The sequence below is a fragment of the Glandiceps talaboti genome, chromosome 15 (assembly GCF_964340395.1).
Source record: "Glandiceps talaboti chromosome 15, keGlaTala1.1, whole genome shotgun sequence".
Lineage (NCBI taxonomy): Eukaryota > Metazoa > Hemichordata > Enteropneusta > Spengelidae > Glandiceps > Glandiceps talaboti.
Window position 1 is genome coordinate 12165220 of NC_135563.1, and position 10174 is coordinate 12175393.

Below are 10174 nucleotides of genomic sequence, written 5' to 3' on the forward strand. Positions count from 1 at the left end.
TACCGCTAAAGTTGTCGTTCTCCTTTGCAACAAGTTTATAGTTGTGTAACGGCATACGAATAACAATAGAGACTGTATAAAAATAAGAGACTTCAGCTCAATGATTGACAAGCTACACTTTTAATGTATTCACATAACTCTCATGGGACTACCGCCAAAGTTTGGGGGGGGGGCGTCACCAAGGCATTGTCTCACAACTCAGTGTATGTAAAATATGTAGATCTGGAGACGTAGTAGATGAACACTATTTCCTTTTGGTGTGCCCATAGACATTAGAGAGAGACTATATTGTCTATGATTTGTATTATACAAAATAATGACATTATTAGTTGAATTTACGATATTTTAAAAATATCGGTATTGACGGTAATTCACCTGCACTACATGTAAATACAACACGTCATTACTTTGATCGTCAATAATAATATAGTGATTGCCAAGTTTTGACGTAACTTAATTTGTTTTAACAATGTAATATGTGATACTTTTCAGTTTATAGCCCAATTTCAGATATTTTCCCCACAAATCCTACCTATATTAATTGTAACAAAACATCTCGTCATGTGTGGTTGCTACAGTTGATTTCCTATAATTTACCATACTGTTAGTGTTACAGTAGTGGCGGGGCTTCTTTGAAATAACACATGTCATGTACCAATATGTGTAGCCGGGGTTGGGGCTATACGAAAGATGTAGTTTATATCGGGGACACAGGCCCTCGATAACTTGCCAGATGTCAATGAACTACATACATGTACGGCAATGGAGACCTAAGACATTGGGGTATTCAGACTGAATAGAGATCAACTTTGTTGCTAACGCCTGCGAGCCAGCAATTACCTGCACAACCATATGTAATGGGGGGGGGGGGGGTCGTGGCCTGAGCACGATTTTTCTTGAGCGCACGAAAGAAGTGCATGGCTATGAGATTTTTTTTTAAAAAGGAAACAAATTATCACTTCAGGCCCCTTCACTACCATAAGGTCTGATTCAAGACAAAGACCGAGAGGACTCATTTCAGTTAATATTCCCTGACATGATTAAGGGAAATTTCATTGATTATTGAAAATGGAACATTTGATTCGTCATTAGACATGGTCGATGTGAAGATCCTAGTTCACAACACAAACATGATACTCCGATTCCATACAGTCATTATGATAGGATTTTGAATATCATTAATAAACATCCACACGACTACCAGTAGTTTACAGTAACAAAACATATTTATTACTATGAGACATAACACAATCATTAGTAATAAAAAAACCAACACATTTAAAATCAAAGCAAAGTTAAAGGGAAAAAATTATGTACAAGTCAAGTCATTCAATATTATTTCTAAAAACTTCGTCAAAACAAACAAACTTAGATCCGGACATTTAAAGACACCACTCAAAAGCGAATATTTTTTTTCTAATTACTAGTACTTTCTTAACGCTTTGTCTATTTCAACAACACATCTCTTCCACTCTGTTTCTCTCTTATCGGCCGGAACATACTGTGGGTGGTATGTGAAGAGTGCCTCTCTGACCGCACTCATTTTTATTGGGCAAAGAGGGTATTTGGCCAATCCCCTGGTCGAATTTCCGGATACTGTCCGGTTACGTCTTTCGTCGGGCGCAAATACCGCGAAAACTAGCCTCTTGGCGTAGTTGGTAAAGCTGGTAGCCAAAGCCAACTCTCTCTCTGCCAGCTCCTTTGGTACGACGTAGTCTTCGTCAAGATGGATATCATTTGACATGTTGTGGTCGCTGTTAAACTGTAGTGGTGCTGGTGGTGGATATTGCGATTGTGGTGGTGGTGGATATCGCGATTGTGGTGGTGGATAATGCGGTGGTGGTGGTGGATACTGCGGGCGCATTGATGGTGGATAGTGCGGGTGCATTGATGGTGGATACTGCGGGTGCATTGGTGGTGGTGATGGGATAAAATCGGACAACGGTGAGGATGTTGCTGATGGTCCCTGGATACTTTCTAATTTCGACAACACTATGTCAAGTTTGTCTTCTATTACCGCCAATCGTCTTCTGTCGTCGTCATGGTTTAAAGAAATTACCGTATTACTGTCAGTCTGTGTTTCTGCATTACATGTGTGTGTATGTTGTTCTGTCTGTGTGCCTACAGAACTTGATGTGCCAATGTTGTTCTCCGCCGCGTATTTGTCGACTAGTTTGTTGACATACGAGAGTTCGTCACTTGTCAAAACAACTTGGTTTTTCCGATTGGAAACTGTGGGTGTACTATCCACTTCTGGCATAATTTGAACTTCGTCGCAGGGTTTCCCATCATCCTCAAGAGTAAATGCCTGGAAAAATGAAAGATATCAAGATGCATATTACGTCATGGTAACAATTTCTGGCAAACGGTCACTTGATATTTATATTTAAAACTCGCAAACAACTTGGCTTACTTATTACTCTGAGATATATATATATACACCTGTCCTAAAAAGATACACATATATTTATGCACACATTTATACATGCACACCGGTACGTAGGCATGTAGGCATATATATATATATATATATATATATATATATATATATATATATATATATATATATATATATATATATATATATATATATATATATATATATATATATATATATATATATATAGTTTTGGTAGTACTGGAACTCTTTCTTGGTTGTAACTCGGAGTTTCACGCATAGTGCGATCATCAGACATTCATCAGAATGTCTGATGATCGCACTACGCGTGAAACTCCGAGTTACAACCAAGAAAGAGTTCCAGTACTACCAAAACTATATATATATATATATATATATATATATTACATTTTGCATTCAAATTATTGTTCCTTGAACAACCAAGAAAGAGTTCCAGTACTACCAAAACTATATATATATATATATATATATATATATATATATATATATATATATATATATATATATATATATATATATATTACATTTTGCATTCAAATTATTGTTCCTTGAACTAAACAATATAAATGTACGTGATGTCACCCAGCGACATTATATGGCAAAACTGACGTGTGTGTGTATATCATTTTCATGACCATATCAGGAGAAAGCGGTCCGATTGCAAGGAGAAACTGGCACCAGTGAAAGGACTGGGTTTCACATGTCAAGTGTGGAGTAATATTTTGTAATCACTCCTTGGCTCACGGTACGTCAGAGCCGGGCGAAACTCCAACGATATCTGTCGAATACAGGGGGGGGGGGGGAGTTACTCCTATTATTTTCGTATGGGGGTATGCCGCCGAAGTTAAAAACATCGACCCGTGTTTAAGGCAAAAAATAGACCCATTGTTAAGGATTTCTAGTGGAATATCTTCATGTTATTTACCTTTATTATAATGCAGTGTATTGCATGTGAAGTTTTTTCACCCATGTTTAGGTATTTTTCTGCTTAAAAGTCGACTCATGTTTAGGGATTTTTCCGGAAAAAAGTGTCCCATCCTGGCGGCACATATACATACACCTTCCTATGGGAGTACCCCCCAGGTTTCGAATTTTGCGGAGATTTCTCTCGATCGTGACGAAGGCTCGATTTTGACATTGTTTTGCCACAGTGGCAGGTAAGTAGGCTATCGGTTTCGACATGGAAGTAAAAATGACGTGGTTTAGATAACTTGGTGTTGTGATTTCTTTTCAATATTTGTTGACGAAAACTGATCTACATTGAGTCACACTGAGCGCCTGAGACAGGGTCTGAAAACGATCTCGTACCATAGTCTACATGTATATTACAGATACATGTACTGATTGAGACGTTCCTCCCAACCCTATCAGTTGGCACTCTAGCTGTGGACTTATCGCTTGAGGTGTCTCCTAAGGAGGAGACGTGTCGGAAACACCACGTGCGATAAGTCCACGGCTATATCATAAGAACGTGAATAGGACTGAATAGTCTGTATTCAGACGCAGATTTTTTTGTCTTATACTAGTACTAGACTAGACTTAGTCCTTCTATAGTCAGCTGACTTGACAGGTGACAATAGTATTAACCCCTTCAGTACTGATAAAGTAATATTATTGTAATTATGAATATGTTCATATAAATTGGGTCCCCATATTATTTAAAACTCGTATCTAGTCGCGAAAGGGTTAAAAGGTAAAATCATTACAAACAAACCAAGACGACTGTTTACAGTCTAATGACTGAACGACGCGATGTACATATATATTCCATTCATCTCGTTTTACAATGGGCCGATTACGTAAGGAGGCGCCTTGGGACCGCTTTCACTCGTATTCATTGTGGTTACTTGGCATGGCCTCAGACCACTATAAGAACAATTTCTATAGTGGTCTGAGGCATAGCATATATTATGAGACCTCACTAAGATATCCATGGTATGATTAAACATTTTGCACCCTTTGCTACACACATGGAAGTACACGTATATAACGTGTTCTCTGCCACACAGAAATGAACAGCTTAGAGCAACGTTGTGCTTACCTTTTTGGCTACCTTTGTGGTCTTTGACACCTTCGGCTTTTTTGGTTCCACATCTGTCCTTTTCACCTTTCTTTTCTTCCCAACACTTTGGTTAGCCTGAAAACAAATCATTACGTGTTAATGTCCGACTGGGAGATTTGTTAGTGGATTTAACCAACCGCATGTCTCACTTGTCTACGTTTTACACACATATATGGAAGAAACTTTATGAAAGCCCCAGTCAAATAACAACACTTTCACAAAAACAGACTTTAATTGGACAAAGACGATTCATTGTAGATGTGACACTTGTAGCTGTGCAATTCAAAGTCTACTAACGGCAACTGCTCATTGACGGTATTAGGGAAGTGTTTTTGTGAGCAGAACTAACGAAATGCCCCTTTAACGAAAACTATTAACGAATGCTTTACCTTTTGGCGTGAGTTCATTTCTTTGTGTCCTGCTTCCCCATCCATCTTGTTTTCTTCAATGCGCTGTTTCTCTTTCAATCCTGAGACATCGTCTGAGTCAAAGATAACAAGAGAAAATATTTAGGCTTGGCACTAATTTTGGACGACACAAAGCATTTGCAACAATTACGAATCCGATGAGCTAAAAGTCAATGTACAAAATTGTAACTTACCAGCCAAATCAAGAATCTTGGCGTCCAACATCGTAGTTTTCGACCCTTCGCACCACTTGACCTTCACATTGTAGCCAGTCTCAATCGTGCCCGTGATCTTCGAGACTGGCACTATGCAGGACTTCTTGTCGATTTCGAACAAAACTAGACTATATTTCGGGAGACGAGTAATACTTCTTGCTGTCATCTTGCATGTGGCTTACACCATAGACGCAGAGTTTATAATGACTTAAAGATACGTTTGCTCTCGTCCTTTATACTAAAATAAACCAATAAGTGAAACCAGCGAACTTGCCCATTGGTCAATATACAGGAAACGTCAGTGATTGGTCTACAAGTTTGAATAATGACATACAATGGCGTCCGGGCCAATCAGAAGTTAAAAAAGCTCAAACGTTTCATTTATGATACCCTAATACAAAAAGTTTTTGGCACTTTAAATAAGTGTTAACTATTGTGACTTGCTTTTTTTGTTATGTTTTTTTGTTTGTTTGACAGTGTGTATGTTTGTTTTTGTTTTTTTTGGGGGGTGGTGTTTGTCGTGTGGGAATCAAAGGGCGACGTCGTGCGAAAGGTAAAAGAGAAATCTATGAAGCACTGACTGTCGAAACAAATCAAATATCTTTCCAAATAATAGTATCTATTAGGGACTGAATCGTATATCTTTTTTTTGACATTTATCGTACAAATTAAATATGGCATTTCTAGCGATGAGATACCCCAAAACTGCCAGGTTTTTTGTCGATTTTCACTTACAATTATTTAAGTCAGATACAGTCAATTTTTCAACTGTAAATGAAACTTGATTACTTAAACTAAAAAACATTCCCTCTCTATACCTGGTTTATCTCTCAATGTCTTGTCATAACCATCAAAAGTTGCGTTATTGTATTTTTTGGCTAAATTAACGTCTTTCACACTTGTGGAATTGATATCTCTTCGTTCCCTCAATTTTTCCTGCAATCTGGAGGACTCATTTTTTCTGTATAGTGTCTCTGATTATTGTCTAAAAAATTGAGACACCTGGGACGGCGCCAAGTTAAATGGTTTTGAACTTCATATCATCTACTACACACTTCAACAGCTGTTTCCTGTGACTCGCAAGTACACTGTCTGCAGACAGAGGAATGTGCTTGCTTCCCGCAATAAAGGTGTCGCTGCATTAATGAGGCCGCAATGGGATGGGGACATATTGGTTCATCTTTTAATGAGTGTGCATACTCTTCTCCAAATGGGCCATGTTCTGATTTAAAGTCGTATTCTCGACACATAATAAAAAAGTGAACATTTTTCTTGAATTTAAACTTCCACAACACACTATATGACATCGACAAATGTTATACAAATTGAAAGTGAATGTTAAAATAATGGTACTTGATGAACTCAGCACATCGTCGACTATTTTCTTGCAGTCTACAGGACAGCCATGCCATTACTCACTGACTGTGACGGCGTTGCAATACTCGTACCCGGACTCTTACATAGTCATAGTAGATAATTTTACCGCATTTATTTAAACTACTAGTGCCTTCTAAATCTCGGTTTTATAACTTTAGTAGTCTGGACGGGCTTAACGTTTAGACACGATCAATGTCGTAAGTCCACTGAAGTGCGCAGCACGACGTACTACTAGTACCACTCGACTCGGCCTCTAGCTCTGAGGTTCATAATCGTGATGAGGTGATCGTTAGGGTCAGGGGCTGATTTCCACAATTTGTATGACCTTAATTCACCTAATTTATTATAATGATATAATGCAATATTGGAATAGGACATTGTCAAAACCCAATGATGCGAAAGTTCAAAGTTAGGCTACAGCAACAGAAATAAAAACTTGAAATCGCTAATGTAAAGTCAAGCATTTGACGTTAACCACTAATACCAGGTTCATTTTCGATGCACCAACTGAGTTGGAAGCATCTGTGTACCCAAATAGCCCTATACGACGCATGCGTCAATTCCCCTTTTCCTAGGTCTAAACGAAATAAAAAGCAATGACCTTTCATGTGTATTTCGGTATAGGAATGCGTGGTACAGAATCAGTCAGTGTAATGTTATACTTCTGTATTTTACTCTTTTCACATTGATTTAGTTCTTTTTATATTTTTTTGAAAAAAATTCTGGTATACATTAGACCATGGAAACCCATTTTACTTCCATCATTAGACATTGGTCTCATTCAATCACGGACTTTCAAATACTTTCAACATGCCATTGTTTTGTTGAAAAAGAGTGGCGATAAAGACTGAAAAAGGTGTAAATACTTTGACAACTGCAAGCACAGACAGTTAAATTGGCTGTGTGCTGCAAGTCACCAAACTGTCTTTGTCAAATACCGTGTAACTAAATGCAAATGAGAAAAAATAACTGGCTCTGGAAGTGTAACTTCTGGACACCAAATCAACCCAATGTAAGATATTTATAAAGACCTAACCATAGACTCTGTCTATACAATAAGCCACGAGCTTTCTTTTAGGAGTAAGCGCATTCTAACATCCGTTCAGGTGTCGCATTTCCTGATCATGACGATTGAAAAAAGACTAGATTATTCAGGTTTCAGTTCATTCCAAGATCTCCGGTCACATTACTACATCTCACGTCAAGTTCCTCTTAAGTACTATACCTTGCATTCAGATTGACTTTTTTTTTCGAAAGTTGTAGTTGAGCATTTTAAAATATAGTTAGCATTTTTGATAGTTTAAGTTTAGTGTTTGGTATAAGTTAACATTTTTGATAGTTTAAGTTTAGCATTTGATATAAGTTACCATTTTTGATAGTTTAAGTTTAGTATTTGATATAAGTTAGCATTTTTGATAGTTTAAATTTAGCATTTGATATAAGTTAGCATTTTTGATAGTTTAAGTTTAGTATTTGATATAAGTTACCATTTTTGATAGTTTAAGTTTAGTATTTGATATAAGTTACCATTTTTGATAGTTTAAGTTTAGCATTTGATATAAGTTAGCATTTTTGATAATTTAAGTTTAGTATTTGATATAAGTTACCATTTTTGATAGTTTAAGTTTAGTATTTGATATAAGTTAGCATTTTTGATAGTTTAAGTTTAGTATTTGATATAAGTTAGCATTTTTGATAGTTTAGCATTTTTTTTATTACTGTGGTTCATTTTTAGAAATAGTTACTTTCGGTGTCTTTATATAGTTTACATTTTTCGATAGTTTGGGTTTAGTATTTTAGTAATATGTGTAACGTTGAACCACATAAGGTAACTAGATTAAGAACGGACGTGAGACTCAGAATTGTGACTTTAAAAAGTCAAGGCCGACGAACTACTGACATTGTCGAACGACTGCGGCAAGACGACCGAATAATCGTCAGCAGGCAGTCGGTCAACGCCGTCTATAGACGGTATAGAGAACGCGGACACGTTCGCAATTTGGAGCGTCCGCTTGGCGTGGGCACCAAGTATGTACTCCGGCACCTGGCCTACATCGATGAGTTGATGGAGCAAAACCGAGAGTTGACCTCAGAAGAACTCACAGCTCGGTTCTGCCTCGCCTTTCCGGAGAATCAACTGTCAGTAGCAACCATAAAAAGAGTGAGATTCAAACTAGGGTGGAGACGGACACAGACACGTTATGCTCAAATGGTTCGTGTGGCGAATCGACCCATCCGACGAGACTGGTGTATACGTATGTTGGCCACCCACGAGACATTCGATGATGTCATATTCACAGACGAGAGCAGAGTTCAAATAGAGCAACACATGAGAACCCGATACAGAAGAGTCGGCGAACCCAGTGAACGTCAGGCCAAAGTGAAACATCCATATTCGGTAAGTGTTTTACGTTTTCTTCGTGTTTAGGCCTAACGAATAACAATTGTTTCATTCCGGTTACCCTAACCCACCCAGTTGTTCATGTCGATCCTAAACTTGTTTATATCTATTATTCGGGGGAAATGTTTCTCGCAAGTAATAGTCAATTTACAAAAGTATATACAATTCTTCTTCCAATCTGTAATGGGTGTATTTTTGATGAGAATAAATCAATGACACAGATACCATATGGAAAACAGCAGAAAACATATCTATGATCCGAACTAGAGACTCCGTACTGACAAAAAATGTAAAGAAATAAAATGTAATGGGAACCACGCAATACTTTTTATTACGCGGTAAGGTAATCAATACTTTTTTGCTCTGTTGTTCATACTGACGTACTTGTGGGCGGACAGTTACACAGTTTGTGTTCTAAAATACTTTCGGGACTGCGTTTCGAACGGACGATGGAACGTACTTTCAAACGAGCCCTATAATGTGTAGGTTGCATATTGTATGGAATTTGGGGTTCATTTTGAAGAAAATAATTACACTACCCACTCGCTTCCCACCCAGAGTAATCACAGATTGGATTTAACAATCATATGTAAGTTTACAGTCATTTCGTTTTTATTTCCAAACAGGTTTTGGTGTGGGCTGGTATATCGAAGAAAGGGGCAACACACATTGCCATCTTCAATGGGATTATGAATAGCGAGTGCTATCAAGAGATATTGAGGCAATATTTGATCCCATTCGTTAACGACAAGTACCCTGATAGCCATCGACTATTTCAGGACAATGATCCTAAACACACCAGTAGGTCAACGAAGGCGTGGTTCGAAGACAATGGTGTTAACCACTGGAAGTCGCCAGCTGAATCACCAGTAAGTGTAGTTTTTGTTAATTTAGAAGTGCTTCTATGCACACTTCTCTTCTTGTCAAGTCAGTGAACGACTTTGTGTCAGTATATCTTCATCAGGGTTCTGGGGAAAAGGCCATGTTAGGACTGTCGTTGCCTTTCAATAGATACAAAAATTCCAGATTTTGCCGATACGTGTGGTTTTATCACTTTTATTGTATAACATGACAGAAATGTTCTCAAAGTGTTGATTTTGACAAATAGGGCATGACTTGGTTTTATCACTTCTATTGTATTTTCACCAAAGGAGCGCTAATAAAGTCGCTAATGTGACCAAGAAAGGTGCATATTGAAGCGGCCTTATTAAAATAGGCTCTTTCTCGCTTTTATTGTGAGTGGGCTGAAGCTAGTTGTTGAATTTAAAAAACAAATGTGTGTAAAGTGCTCGA

General features: G+C 37.7%; 1 protein-coding gene across 1 annotated transcript; it reads right to left on the reverse strand.

The window, feature by feature from the left end:
• Positions 1–1275: 1275 nt before the first annotated feature.
• On the reverse strand, positions 1276–4985 carry LOC144446816 (uncharacterized). Its single transcript, XM_078136656.1, has 3 exons — positions 4871–4985; positions 4461–4556; positions 1276–2308 (listed from the first exon to the last, which is right to left on the reverse strand). The coding sequence occupies exons 1-3, from the start codon at positions 4913–4915 to the stop codon at positions 1424–1426; spliced, it is 1026 nt and encodes a 341-aa protein (XP_077992782.1). The 5' UTR covers positions 4916–4985; the 3' UTR covers positions 1276–1423.
• Positions 4986–10174: the final 5189 nt, after the last annotated feature.

What these genes read in the sequence shown, in the direction of transcription:
- LOC144446816 (XM_078136656.1), bottom strand. Translation starts at nt 4,915, where the DNA reads ATGGATGGGGAAGCAGGACACAAAGAAATGAACTCACGCCAAAAG. An exon ending in AAATGAACTCACGCCAAAAG is followed by an intron (nt 4,557 to 4,870) that starts GTAAAGCATTCG and finishes ATTTGTTTTCAG; the next exon opens with GCTAACCAAAGTGTTGGGAA. An exon ending in CCACAAAGGTAGCCAAAAAG is followed by an intron (nt 2,309 to 4,460) that starts GTAAGCACAACG and finishes TCATTTTTCCAG; the next exon opens with GCATTTACTCTTGAGGATGA.